Source organism: Myotis lucifugus, unplaced genomic scaffold, assembly GCF_000147115.1.
Source record: "Myotis lucifugus unplaced genomic scaffold, Myoluc2.0 scaffold_229, whole genome shotgun sequence".
NCBI classification, from domain to species: Eukaryota; Metazoa; Chordata; class Mammalia; order Chiroptera; family Vespertilionidae; genus Myotis; species Myotis lucifugus.
The window spans coordinates 847905-861992 of record NW_005871277.1 but is presented as its reverse complement, the minus strand read 5'-3'; the positions used below and the strand labels follow the sequence as shown (position 1 = coordinate 861992).

At 47.0% G+C, this 14088-nt stretch overlaps 1 protein-coding gene across 5 annotated transcripts in view; it reads right to left on the bottom strand.

The window, feature by feature from the left end:
- Positions 1-10581, bottom strand: part of LOC102438544 (von Willebrand factor A domain-containing protein 5A) — a 24387-nt gene extending 13806 nt beyond the window's left edge. Inside the window, exons 1-11 of one of the 5 annotated variants that reach the window (XM_023762035.1) lie at positions 10387-10581; positions 8967-9017; positions 5988-6051; positions 5678-5880; positions 4950-5172; positions 4670-4842; positions 4027-4141; positions 1548-1717; positions 1212-1300; positions 641-785; positions 127-206 (exon numbers count right to left, since the gene is read on the bottom strand). In XM_023762035.1, the coding sequence (XP_023617803.1) occupies positions 127-206; positions 641-785; positions 1212-1300; positions 1548-1717; positions 4027-4141; positions 4670-4842; positions 4950-5172; positions 5678-5880; positions 5988-6036 (1247 nt within the window). In that variant the 5' untranslated portion in view covers positions 6037-6051; positions 8967-9017; positions 10387-10581. Of the gene's footprint in view, positions 1-126; positions 207-640; positions 786-1211; positions 1301-1547; positions 1718-4026; positions 4142-4669; positions 4843-4949; positions 5173-5677; positions 5881-5987; positions 6052-8966; positions 9018-10302; positions 10321-10386 lie in introns of those variants that run through there. The other 4 variants (XM_023762036.1, XM_023762033.1, XM_014463945.2 and 1 more) reach the window with 4 other exon arrangements.
- Between the last annotated feature and the right edge of the window lie 3507 nt (positions 10582-14088).

The following is a 14088-nucleotide window of genomic DNA, read 5'->3' as shown; positions in this document are numbered from 1 at the left end:
TTATTCAAAAGAAGCCGAAATAACCCCCACAGTATTCCTGTCCATCCTTACTTGTCAGCACTGGAACCACAAGGCCCTAGATTACATGTGGTCAGTCATCCAGAAACACACACATTGTCTGCATACCTGTGCCTCTGCCCATTGCTTTTCACTTCTCTAATGACACTGAATGTGTCGTTCACTTCTCCATCTGTGAAGACAAAAAGCTGAACACAGAAGACATTGGTCAAGGTCTATGAAGTTCACCTTTTCTTTTTTTAAGTTCATTTTTAAAATACCGCAATTTGCCCTTGAAAAACTCGACTATTTCATGCCGGAGACACTGATGCCTCTTCGGACACGTGTGAAATCCCTATGGGCCACTGTCACTTGCATCAGGTTTTTACATGGTTTTGGGCATTTTCCTCACCCTCCCAGTCTCACCTCAGGCCTCTGTGGCATTCCACAAGAGAGCTTCCACCTCCACAGTTTGGAGCATGGAGCTAAGGAAGAGGGATTCTATGAAATGCCTTTTGTGTTTTCCCCTTTACTACGCATACCATATTGGGACAATCCTACAATGAAACTCAGGGCTATACATTCTGGAACCGAAGTTGAGTTCTCTCTCCCCCCTTTCTGTGAGCTCTGTTCCTATTCTTACCTGGAGAGGGTGGCCTGGGATGGAAGTTCTACTGTAAATGGCCTTGAGTGGTTCCAAGATTTCTGTGCCCCCGAGGTCAGCGTCCATACTCTTAACTCTCTTCAGGGCCTGCTCCATGGTATCCTGAGTGTACTTCACGCTCTCCCTGAGTAAAGCAAACACATGCAGGGACAGAGCTAGCTGACACTGCCCAGTATCGCATCCCCCGCATTGAGATCCCCACCACTATAAACAACCTCACCTGAACTCCCCAATGTCAAGGTCAACTCTACCGTAACCCCTTTAACAATATAGTCCTTTCTTTAGAGCAGCGGTTCTCAACCTGTGGGTCGCCACCCCTTTGGCGGTCGAACGACCCTTTCACAGGGGTCGCCTAAGACCATCCTGCATATCAGATATTTACATGACGATTCATAACAGTAGCAACATTACAGTTATGAAGTAGCAACGCAAATAATTTTATGGTTGGGAGTAAAAACATGAGGAACTGTTTTAAAGGGCCAGAAGGTTGAGAACCGCTGCTTTAGAGGCTCTTTTTTTTGAACTCTCTGTAGCCTTTCTAGAAACTTACGGAAAGAAGGACTCAAAGGACGATCCAAATCCAAAGATGTTGAAATAACAGCCTACAGGCAAACTCTTCAGCAGCCAAATCAGTGTTTCCTGCAGGAAGAGAGTATGGGGAGCGAGTGAGAGAGGATCCTTGAAGACACACAGACCCTCCCCATCTAACTCCTGCGGGTGTGGGCCTTCACCCAGAGCGCGCCTCCCAGTCTTATAGTCCTCGCAGTGGTCACGTGAGCTGCAGTGCAGCTGGAAGCACTGATCCAGATGACCCAGATGGACTCTAATTTAACCCCCGAGACTCACCCTTACTTGCGCACATGATCAGAAAAAGAACTAGTCTTACCTTGGCTGCCTGTATGCGCAGCTGAGATGGATTCTGATTATTCATGGGACAATGCATACTTCCCGAGCGGTCCATGAGGAAGACGAATTCTCCACATGCAGTTGGTGACTGAGCCTCTGGGATATTCGGGTAGAAACTCACCATCGCAGATGGATCTCCCATCAAAGAATCTACTCAGAAAGAATAAGGACACCAGGAGATGAAAAGGAACTAAAAAAATACATACTGTTGTGGGAGTACTTCTTGGGCACACAAGGGGGAGCTCGCCCAAAGGGAAGGACAAAACCAGGCAACTAATGTACAAAGACAGAGCCTGGAGCTTCAGGGAACAGGAGCTGGAGCAAACCTGGCTGAGGCTGGGACCCCCTCTAACAGGTTTAGCCTGGACGGCCTGCCCTGGGGGGGCTGGTGGGGGGGGTGGGGGGATGGTTAAACAAGTGAAGGCCAATTAAGGAGTTCCAATTTGTGAGCTGGAGTGTGAAGTTACCTTGGCCAAACGTCAACAATGAGATAAGAAAAATGGCCGATTGAAGATCAACTATAGCTACTTATCTTTAAAGCAGTGGTAGCTATGGAAGTAAGAGCCTAACCCAAGACACTGTGTTTTGACTATGATTGTCCCCAAGGAGGCGTCATTCCACCAAAGTGGGAAATGCTTCAGAAGTGTCAATATCTTTCCAGTGACCCTTCATGATCTCTGTAGTCCAGGGCCATGGCAGCTCAGGGAGGCCCCAAGACAGTGGTCCCTGACATGTGTTACACCAGTACAGTTAAAAGAAGAAGTACAGCCCTGACTGGTTTGGCTCAGTGGATAGAGCGTCGGCCTGCGGACTGAAGGGTCCCAGGTTCGATTCCGGTCAAGGGCAATTGCCTTGGTTGTGGGCGCATCCCCAGTTGGGGGTGTGCAGGAGGCAGCTGATCGATGTTTCTAGCTCTCTATCTCTCTCCCTTCCTCTCTGTAAAAAATCAATAAAATATATATTTTTTTTAAAAAAAGAAGAAGAAGAAGTACACAGCCCAGCCCTTGTGGCCTGGTGTTTGAGCAGCGACTTAGGAACCAGGAGGTCATGGTTCACTTCCTAATGAGGGCACATGCCCCTGTCGTAGACTCGATTTCCAGTAGGTGTGTAGGGGGCAGCAGATTAATGATTATTCTCATCATTGATGTTTCTCTCTCTGTCTCTCTCTCTCTGTCTCTCCCTTCCTCTCTTTGAAATCAATAAAAACAAATAAACAACAAAAAAAATAACAGGAAAAGTAGATATATACTAAGGAAAACTTGGAAAATAAGATAAATTAAAGAAATTTAAAAACTAAACCTAGTAAGAAACTAAACTTAGGCTTAGAAATTAAGAAACTAGGTTAAGATAAAAAAAAAAAAAACCCTGAAGATGGATAAGGGTGATATTTACAACATGGTGAATGTACTTAAGGCAACAGAGCTATATCTTCAAAAATAATTATAATGGTAAAATTTCCGTTATGTACATTTTATACCCAAGTATTAGTTTTCTTTTTACTTAAAATTTATGTCAGATAAATTTTACCACAATTAAAAAAAGAACAAAGAACTCTAGGTGAGATTACATGTTGGAATGATAAATCAATCAATAAAAGTTATTTATTAGGTAAAACAAAAAATTTAGAATGTAAAGTTAGCCTTAATCTAATCATAATTACTATGTGCATATTTCCTGTGGTTTTAAATGTTTTTCTTAATTGACAGGTTATTTTTTTATAGCAATCTGTTTGTATAACTTACTTTTCTTTAACTTAATCCTCGTTGGAAGGCTTTTTTTCTATATTATTTAAATCTGTCAACATATATGATTTTGGTAGCTGCATAATAACTCATCAAGTAATCCCAGCATAGTGAATTAAGTTACTGTGAGACATTGTGATTATTTACTAATCTTTGATATTATGAAAATGGCCATTTTAGTGTATATTTTTACTTACAATTAAATTTATTTCCTTAGGTAAGATTCCTAAAATTGGAATCACTAAAATGAACATTTCTTTTGACACATATCGCCAAATCTCTTCTCCAAAGTTTGATTCCAAATTATTTTTGCTTAAAGCAATCTGTGAGAGTGCCAAATTCACCTCACCTTTTAAAGCATGAGGTGTTCCCAGATTTGGACATCTTTGATTATTTGAAAAGTGAAAAAATCACATCATTTACTTTTATATATACTTGTAGAGGCTGATCATTGTCCCATATTTTTAAACTAGCTGCATTTCCCTTGTAAATTTTTTTTCATGTCCTTTGTCTAAGTACCTACTAATTCACCAAAATTTACATATAAGACATAGTCACATGATATTCAATATGGAACCATTTCTGTATGCCATAGTATAAACTAGTCCCCCCCCCTTTTTTTTTTACCCTTTACTGAATAGAAAAACAAAAAGTGAGGGTAATTTGAGGGTAATTCAACGACCTTAGGCGGTAACTACAAAGGAAGAAGCAACATACCGAGCTTTGCTGCGGGCACCCCCATCTCCACAGCCACGCTGGGGGTATGCACCTCACTGTAGTAAACCAGGAGCTCCACATCTCGATCAAATTTGTGTCCGTCAGCCAAGGAGATCTGAGTTGGGAGCAAGCAAAGAAGCCATGTTAGAACCATCGTGCCTCTGCCTAGGGCTGAGGTCAGAGCTGAGGTCAGAGCTGAGGGCTACCGGCTCCTTCCATGCGTAAACAGAGCCAGGAGCAAGGGCGAGAACAGGCAGGAGGCTCTGGAGATGAAATAAGGATAAAGAAGGGGCCCAGCCCTAGCCAGTTTGGCTCAGTGGATAGAGCGTTGGCCTGGGGACTGAAAGGTCCCGGGTTCGATTCCCAGTCAGGGCACATGCCTGGGTTGTGGACTTGATCCCCAGTAGGGGGCGTGTAGGAGGCAGCTGATCAATGATTCTCCCTCATCATTGATGTTCCTATCTCTCTGTCCCTCTCCTTTCCTCTCTGAAATCAATAAAAATATATTAAAAAAAAGAAGGGGCCCAGTGCGATTCCCCCGGGGTTAACAGGGGAAAGTTAGCGATATTTAGGAGATGGAGGGAGGTAGATCAGGACCCAAAAACAGGGGTGCTGGCAACCACAGCGTGTGCTCACTAATTACCTGAGCAGAAGTCTTATCGTCAAGGTACTCAATAGGATTCACGGGGGAGCTGCACTGGACACTCTTGATGGCATGCTGGGAGCTGACGGTGGCAGCCAGGCTGAGTGTGTAAGGCACGTCCTTCGAAGGGACTGCAGGAGTCTTCATTTGAAGGCCACCGCCCTCAGACCCTCCTATGGAAAGTGAGCTCAGTGGTGTGTCCCCTCCCCACAATGTTTAGCCCCCCGACAACCCTGAGGGGGGTTTTCCCCACTAGTATTTGAAGAAAGAGTCTACTCACTGGAGAGTTGGTAGCGAGGGTTCAGGATAGCGGGGAGCACATAGCGCAGGGCCCCGTCTGCCTCCAGAGGCAGCTCCTGCACGTACTTCAGGGTGAGTGCTGCCTTCGACCCGGGGGGCAGGTTCCCCACGTTACAAGAGAAGATGTCGCCAGCCTGATCGTCCTCCTCCAACAAGAAGGCTTGGTGGCCCTGGCTGATGGCATTCTCGTAATTGGTGCGGGCCTAAGGAGGACAAGGGAAGACGATGACATGACATGAGAGGGGACATGCTTGAGGAGGAGAGAAGTGGCACAGGAAGCAAAGACTGGTGGGGTGAGCCTGTGATGGGTCTTGCCAAGTTCACAGCCAAACCCTGAGAGCCTTCGATGGGTGTTTCCCTCCAATAGTTTGAGGAAAATTATCGGTTGGAGGGGAGTAGAGCACAAAGCATTCGACATCAACATTTCTGGGAAGTTGCATTTGATAGGGACCCTAAAGAGCATGCATTATGGGAAGGTAGGGGAGAGAGTGGGTAAGAGGGAAAGATCAACCAAAGGTCTCATATGCTAGCATATAGTCCTAACCAATGGACACAGACAACAGGGGGGTGAGGGCATGAGTGGGGAGAATGAGGGGTCATGTGCGGATAAGGACACGTATGTAATAACTTAATCAATAAAAAAATTTTAAAAAAGACTATGCATTATGGGCATAAAAAGGGAAGAAGGAATATACTCATTCCCAGTACCTCAGACTTCTCCTGCAATTCTGCCACAATTTTCTTCCCATCCACCACGGCCTCGAAGCTGTGGACAGCTGAGTCTTCGTCCATGGGGAAAACAAAGAAGGCCTCCAACGGATCTTTGCCCTCATTCTCATAGTTCAAGGTAGCAGACACACCGGCCACAAACTCACGAATGGACAAGGTCACCGAGATGCTCTTCAGTGGCACTAGAGATAGACCAGAGTTCAAGTGGTCACCAACCTTCACAGAATGCCTCCCACCGCGCGAGGTGACATAGGTCCAATGGCAAATCAGAGTCACATGTCAGGTTTACCTGGCTCCTTTTGGCGGGTTAGCAGGCCGTAGCAGGGAGGGGACACCATGGTGACACAGGGTTACTGTGGAAAAGACAGATCATGAATGGAGCGCCATGGTGGGGATTACCTATCCAAACACCAATACCGATGGGCTTCTCTCTGGCATCAACATCTATTCAGAGGGTTAATGGGGGACCCAGGAAGGAGAAAGAAGTGGAACAGAAGGGGATAAAGGTGTCCATAGCAATGCTCCTTCTAAATGCCAGACCCTGGTGGAAAGCTAGACAGGAAACCTCAACGAAGGCTGGTTCAAGCGCCAGGTCCACTTTTTTCGGAAGTGTTTTTATTATACCACTTTTTAGGTATATTCAGTGAATGTAATGAACCCCTCTGAACCTCAGTATTTCTAAAATGAAAATCATATGTCTATGCACAGATGAATGAAGATAGATGAAGTCCTAGGAATGGGGCCTGGCCCATATGATGATAGACATGAGTGCTGTTCTTGTCGCTGTTGTTAAATAGACCGGGGCTGTTACTCTTGTAGGTGGCCGTTAGACAGACCTGAGCAGAGCAAGGAGGATGGGCCAGGTGCAGAAGGTCACCAGGGCGGAAGGCCCCAGTCCTAGCCATGGACATGTGTAGGGTAGAATCTCGTCCTCGGAATGACCTTTCCTCCCCTCGCATACCCTGGTCATTGGGGTTTAGACCCCTGACCTTTCCTCCCCGGAGAGAACATCTAGGCTTCAGGTGTATTTCATTCAGTTCCAGGCCCAGAAAAGCAGCAAAACCTGGCAAGCAGCACCATGGCTGACCTCGGGACCAGCTGCACTGAATAATAACCCCCCTGCCCTGACACTGATCAATCAATCAGTGGAGACCACAACCCTGAAAGGACACACCTGGAAAGCTGCGGAATGTTCTATTGAGATCTGCCCCTGGATCGCCCCTAAAAACTCCACCCCTAAAACCCTTAGAATGGAGGACCCAGCAGAGGCTCCCTCCAGGGAGCCAGCCCCTGCCTTTCCCTTCCTCTTCCGTTCCCCATCCCTCCAGACGCATCACCTTGACCTTCCTCCCTTCAAAGCTCCATGGGCCTTTCCTTTGCCTCCATCCCTTGTTTCCTAAGCCCGTTTCTCCTGGGAACTACCGCTACCTCTGTGCTTTCCCAAATAAATGTTATCTTACAGGTTGAGTCTCTGCCCTGCACGTAAGACGTTGCCTGATCCAAAATGGACTTCTGCAACTTAGATCACGTACCTTGTGACTTTTCTTTTGGGTCTCGTTATTGAAACCAGTTTGTTCTCTCTGTCCAGGCGATCACTATATCATATAACCAACATGCCCTCTATTTTAAATCAAAACATGTCTTCCAAATTTCATTATAATCTCAGACAACCATTTCATGTGATATGGCAACAAAATATTATGTCCATGGGTTATAATTTATGTTATTCTTTTTTTTAAAGTATGTTTTTATTTATTTCAGAGAAGGAGATAGAAACATCAATGATGAGAGAGAATCACTGATCGGCTGCCTCCTGCACGCCCCCTACTAGGGATCAAGCCTGCAACCCGGGCATGTGCCCTGACCAGGAATTGAACTGGTGACCACTTGGTTCCTGGGTGGACGCTCAACCGCTGAGCCACACCTGGCCGGGTGTGGCTTTTTTTAAATCCAGAGAATCAACAGGTGGGTCTGCTCCTAGTCATTGGCCCTAGTCTCACTAGGACAGCCGTGGGCAAAAAAAAAAAAAAGACCGTACCCTTTTATGTAATGATGTTTACTTTGAATTTATTTTATTAGTTCACACAAACACTCCATGCATGCTTTTGTTCCAGCCCTCCGGTCCAGTTTAAGAACCCATGTGGCCCTCGAGTCAAAAAGTTTGCCCACCCCTGCACTAGGAGCTGCCCTCCAACCATTCGAACGGAGTTTTCTGTGAGCTTGCCTCCCCCTGCTCAGTCAGAGGGTGGTGACCACCTACAAAAGTAATACCCACTGTTTATTTTCAGTAAAAATCCCCTACTGGGTTCTGCAATCTCCAGAACCAAGTAGGGGATTTTTACTGAAAATAAAGAGTAAGTAACATGTAGTTGCCTGGTACACAGAGAATGTGGAAGAGAAATGAAACTACTGTGTATATTCCGAGCAGGGGCAGAGGAGTCACTGGGAATCTGAAACTTCATCCAGGAACCTACAGGCCAGAGAAGCAGGCAGGTTCTTGAGAAAGATAATTTTCCTTCCTGGAACCACACCCACCTCTTCAAGGATTCTGTAGCTTTTGGCAGGACTATTTCTAGGCCTTTCTGTGCTCATCACAATCACCATTTAAACATCACACCTGGCCCTAGCCAGTTTGGCTCAACGGATAGAGCGTCGGCCTTGCGGGCTGAAGGGTCCCGGGTTGGATTCTGGTCAAGGGCACATGCCTGGGTTGCGGGCTCGATCCCCAGTAGGGGGCGTGCAGAAGGCAGCGGATCAATGATTCTCCCTCATCACTGATGTTTCTTATCTCTCTCTCCCCGCGCTCCCTTCCTCTCTGAGATCAATAAAAGTATATTAAAACAAACCAACACCACACCCTACTCCAAGCCAGAGCAATGGCCATTGCTCACCCAGCTGACTGCAATGGTTTCTGATACACCATGCCCCCATACCTACAAATCAGCGCCAATACGGCAGGCTTGTTGTTTTGCGTCTGTTTTTGTTTTGAGGGATTGAGTAAAAACAGATGGTGGCAAAAAGGCTCACACTGGCTAAACCACAGAGGCGGTCCAGGCTGTGGGGAGAGGAACGCAGGCTCAGCGAGAGGGTTTCCATGCACACATCTGATAGGGCCCTTTCTCGGGTCCCACAGGCTGGGGCTGAGCTAGGAAAGAGTTTCTAGGAACGCCAGCAGGGAGCTTACTGCCTGAGAAGGACAAGGATACAGGGGCACAACAGCTGGAGAAACCGGAGGGCGACCCAATCTGTAAGGGTGGGCAGTACTCACCAAGGGCGGCTTTCTGGTGAAGAGACAGAGGGAGCAGTGGCTGAGTGTCTCCTGCAAAGAAACAGGCTTGTCTCCAGACTCTAACCCCAGAACAAATCCCTCCCAGGGGAGGTTTGCTCTTCTGCAGCCTCGCCCCCACCCTTCCCAGACAACCTATGCTGAGTCAGAACTCCTTCCCCCTCCCTCCCCAGGGCACTTGAGAATTGCAGCCAGCAACAGGGAGCAGGCTGTCCACAGCAGCTGATGGGGCTCAAAGTTGAATCCGAGGCTGGGAGAACAGAGGGAAGGGTCAGTGAGTCAGGTGCCGGGAATCCAGGCGCTGCCCTGGGCGAGGGGGGCGCTGGTGGGGCAGGGGCCACAAAAGGGCCAGTGGAGAACCTGGAGTGGGCCTTCCCCGGGGCCATCGGGCCATAGGGGTGCAGTGCAAGGCTGGGCTAGAGACCGGGAGTGGCCCTGCCAGGTTTGGCTTAGTGGATACAGCATCAGCCTGAGGTCAGGTTACATGTCAGGGTTGCAGGCTCGAGCCCCAGTAGGGGGCGTGCAGGAGGCAGCTCATTGATGTTACTCTCTCCCTTTCCCTTCCTCTCTGAAATCAATATATATATATATATATTTAAAAAATAAAAAGAAACCGGGAGTGATTTAACCTTTAAATTTTCAGTCCAGGGAGTCACAGAAGGTATCTGAGCTGGCCCCTTGAATTTCTATAGTGTGTCCCAAAATTCATGCAAGTTTTGCAATTGAATTGAATTGCAAATCTTGCGTGAATTTTGGGACACCCTATACTGTATATAGAAGGGTGCAGCGGTTCTCAACCTGTGGGTCGCGACCCCTTTGGCGGTCGAACGACCCTTTCACAGGGGTCGCCTAAGACCATCCTGCATATCAGATATTTACATGACGATTCATCACAGTAGCAACATGACAGTGATGAAGTAGCAACGCAAATAATTTCATGGTTGGGTCACAACCTGAGGAACGGTATTTAAAGGGCCAGGAGGTTGAGAACCACTGGTAGGGGCTGCAGTACGGTTTGGATGGGGCGGCCCGGGGGGAGGTCTGAAGCTCCATTTCCACACGTAAATTTACATCAAATGGAGGAACTATGAATTTTCCGCATGAAGGGGAGGGAGAGAGGGAGAGGGAGGTAAAGTGAAAGAGAAAGTAGAGAACGGGGCCTTGGGATGATTAGGAGATGACAATTCCCACTTCCAGCCCCACAAGATGCCCCTAACCTGCCGCACCTGCACCCCCTTCCCCCCAGTCCCGTGTCCCCCCACCCCATCGCACACCAGGACTAACTCCTGTACCCCTGGGGCTTGCAGCTAAAACAGACCCGAGCAGAGCTGGAGGTGGGAGAGGCAGGCAGCGGGCGCGGGTCTCAGCCCGGGTGAGCGGGGACCCCTCCCGGGCCACCTACCTGCTGGGCGCCGGGAACCTCTGCGTCACTCGGAGAGGGAAACACCCTCAGCCAGAAGTTCCGGGAAGACCCGCCCTCGCCTAGGGACCGGCGGTAAAGTGGCGACTCTGTCAGTGAGGGAGGGAGGGGAAATTCCTGCACCCACGGCCTAACCTTCTCTGGACTCCGGCTCCCAGGGAAGGTCTTCAGCCCCGGGGTCGTGCGCTCTTGTTTCTTTGCCTGATTCTCCAGGTTAAGGGACCATCAGGGGACAGGCGAAGGGAAGGGAAGGGCTGCTATTTTTTCCAATAACTGTATGTAATTGTATGAGCTCTATGTCATTGATTTATCTCTAATCTGAGTCATTTGTCCCAGATTGTAGATTGTATCCTCCCTCCCTAGGGCGTGGTGCTCTGTGTGTGTGTGTGTGTGTGTGTGTGTGTGTGTGTGTTGGGGGAAGGGAGAGAAACCAGGGCAATGCAGAGGGGGAATCAAGTCGTCCAGTTATGAATCACTTATGGGTTTTTCATCAGGATCTTAAACCTAGTTTTTTTTTTGTGGGGCTGTTTTTTTTGAGGGGGGCGGGCGGCAGGAACAATGTAAGTAACTTGTTTGGCTCCTCCTCTCACTTCCTGCTGTTCTCTCTCCATCAGCATGGAGTCTCACTTAATTCCTCTCTTCTGTTTGTTGTCTCTCCTCTGGTGTGTCCATGCGATTTGTCCAAGATTTCCTATTGTTCTTATCAGACATGCTTAAATGTATTCTTAAAGCATATAAGCCTTTTACGTAAATGAGACCCCACATGCATAGAATGATTTGATTCGTGAATAAGTGCATAGAAATATTGATAGTTGTGTGTATTCAGAGGCCTTGCAATTGCTATTCACTATAGATAGTGTAAGACAGATTTCAAAAAGAGCAAATGTCGGAAATGTACACAAATCTTCTAAGCATTTTTTTAAAATATATTTTTATTGGTTTCAGAGAGGAAGGGAGAGGAAGAGAGAGCGAGATAGAAACATCAATGATGAGAGAGAACCATTGATTGGCTGCCTCCCGCACGCCCCACACTGGGGATCGAGCCCACAACCCGGGCATGTGCCCTGACCGGGAATCGAACCGTGACCTCCTGGTTCATAGGTCGACGCTCCACCATGGAGCCACACCAGCCGGGCATAAGCATTTTTTTTCAGCTGACTTACTGGCGATAGCAATTACGATGAACAGCCACTATTTTCATATGATCACTGGTGACTTGCAAATGTTATGTTTGGACAGATCACATGAAAACTGAGCCCAACTGAAACTTATCACAGATAGATGGATAATAGATAAGAGGGGCTGAAAAAAATATCTACTATTGAGTACTATTAGAAATCAGAGCCAAATAATTCACATGGCCAGGCAAACGGCTTTTCTTTCAGACCGGAATGATGGCTGTCCTCACCGAGGAAAGCGTGAAGACAGCGGACATATACCATGGAGTCACGTAACCAAGCTGCTAAAATGATTAATGTTATGAAGATTGAGGCAGGAGGAAAGACTCCATTCTTTTTTTTTTTATTTTTTAACATTTTTATTGATTTCAGAGAGGAAGGGAGAGGGAGAGAGAGCGAGAAACATCAATGATGAGAGAGAATCATTGATTGGCTGCCTCCTTCACGCCCCACACTGGGGACCAGGCCTGCAACCCTGGCATGTGCCCTGACTGAGAATCGAACCGTGACCTCCTGGTTCACAGCTCCATGCTCAACCACTGAGCCACACCATTCTTATTCTAACCAGCCTGGGAATTGAAAAAAAAAATTTATTTTTTAACTTTCCAGTCCTGCATCCATGCCTGGATAGACAGCCCCCTGCAGGATTCACCTACCCTGGCCACCTGTTACCTCCCATCCATTAACCCAACTACCAGATGTGACCAGACCTCCGGGAACCACCTTCCAGTCCAGCTGGCGTTGATGATACTGACGGCCTGTCATGTGCCTGACGACTGTCCTGCACCAATCGCAGGGCTAAGAATGCAGAACCGCTTACTCAAACATGTACTCTTTGCTCTTCGTGTTACCAGACAGGGGCGGGCGGGCCTGGAGCAGGTCTGACTCAGACCGGCCTGTGGTATGTGGGTCCTTGACTTCCTGTAGGAAAGATTTCGCAACACGAGGTCCAGATGCGTTTGAGAGTACGTCTATGAAAGCTGAGGACAGGGAAACAAAGGAAGAAAGTGGGGTAAGAGAAACAACAGAATCCCCGCACAGTCGTTATCCTATCAGCCCTGTCTGTTGACTGAGCCTAAATGGTCGGAAGCCTACGAAGATGCCTTTGTAAACAACTGGGCGGCTCCAGAGTCGGGCGCCACCCAGTGGCCATGCATTTTTTCTTCAACAACATCCGCATCAAAACAAACGGACTTTGGGTCCCCACCTCTCTCTCATTGGAAGCTGACAAAAGTAGTGGGGGGCGGTAGGGGGGGGGGAGATATAAAAAATAATAGGAGAATGCTGGCTTTCCTCCACAAACAGAATCTCTGTGGAGACTTCATACTGTAAGACAATAATAACCAAGTAAATCAATGGCATTGATAGATTGGGATGATGCTATTCCAGTTCTAATTATCCCATGCACTCAGATGCTTAATCTAAACCCAGAACATTGGTTGTGTCAATTTTTTATTAGAATAAAATTTAAATTAAAAAAAATCAGACCCCCCCCGAAAAAAAAGGTTTCAGAGTTGAAGTATCTCATTGTATTAGGATACAAATTTTTCCAATTGTTTGCAAAGATGAAATATCCCTTAGGACATAACGTCACTCACTAAATGCTACGACTGACATAATACAACATAGCTGCTAACTCTCAACAATGTATTTTATTTTTTTAAATTTATTTTTATTGATTTCAGAGAGGAAGGGAGAGGGAGAGAGTGATAGAAACATCAATGATGAGAGGGAATCCCCCCCCCAAATAATTACCGAGTATGCAAGGCATTTAACCAGAGTTTTCAACGGATGCCAAGTAGTATAGGGTAGTCAGTGATGGCGAACCTTTTGAGCTCGGCGTGTCAGCATTTTGAAAAACCCTAACTTAACTCTGGTTCCGTGTCACATATAGAAATTTTTTGATATTTGCAACCATAGTAAAACAAAGACTTATATTTTTGATATTTATTTTATATATTTAAATGCCATTTAACAAAGAAAAATCAACCCAAAAAATGAGTTCGCGTGTCACCTCTGACACGCGTGTCATAGGTTCGCCATCACTGGGGTAGATACTTCAAATGACAGCTCTAAATTAGTTTAGGCTTCTCAGCAATAGGCCTTTTTTGTTTCTTCCCCCTTTCTCCTGGCAAAGAGGCCGTTTCCTTATCTTTTGGAGAACTGCCCATCTCTGTTCCGCTGCACTCTGTACCCTGATCACAGAGGTTGCCATGCGACCCAGCCAAAGACATCAGATAGGCATCTGGAGCTGAGGCAACAGGAGGGAAGGCAGCTGAGGCTGAGTCATCTGAAGGCAGTGCCCCCAAGGCTGCCCCCTAAATCCTTACTGCTGACCACACCCCCCAATCCATCCTAGTGCCCATCCCTCCATAGGCCTAATTCCTATCAATTTACAACCACGGAACTCCTAATAATGAACATGGAGAATGTGGATGCTACGAAGATGATTTTCGTTCATGTGTTTGATGTCTGCTTCAGACACAGAGGCGCTGTTTTCCAAGCC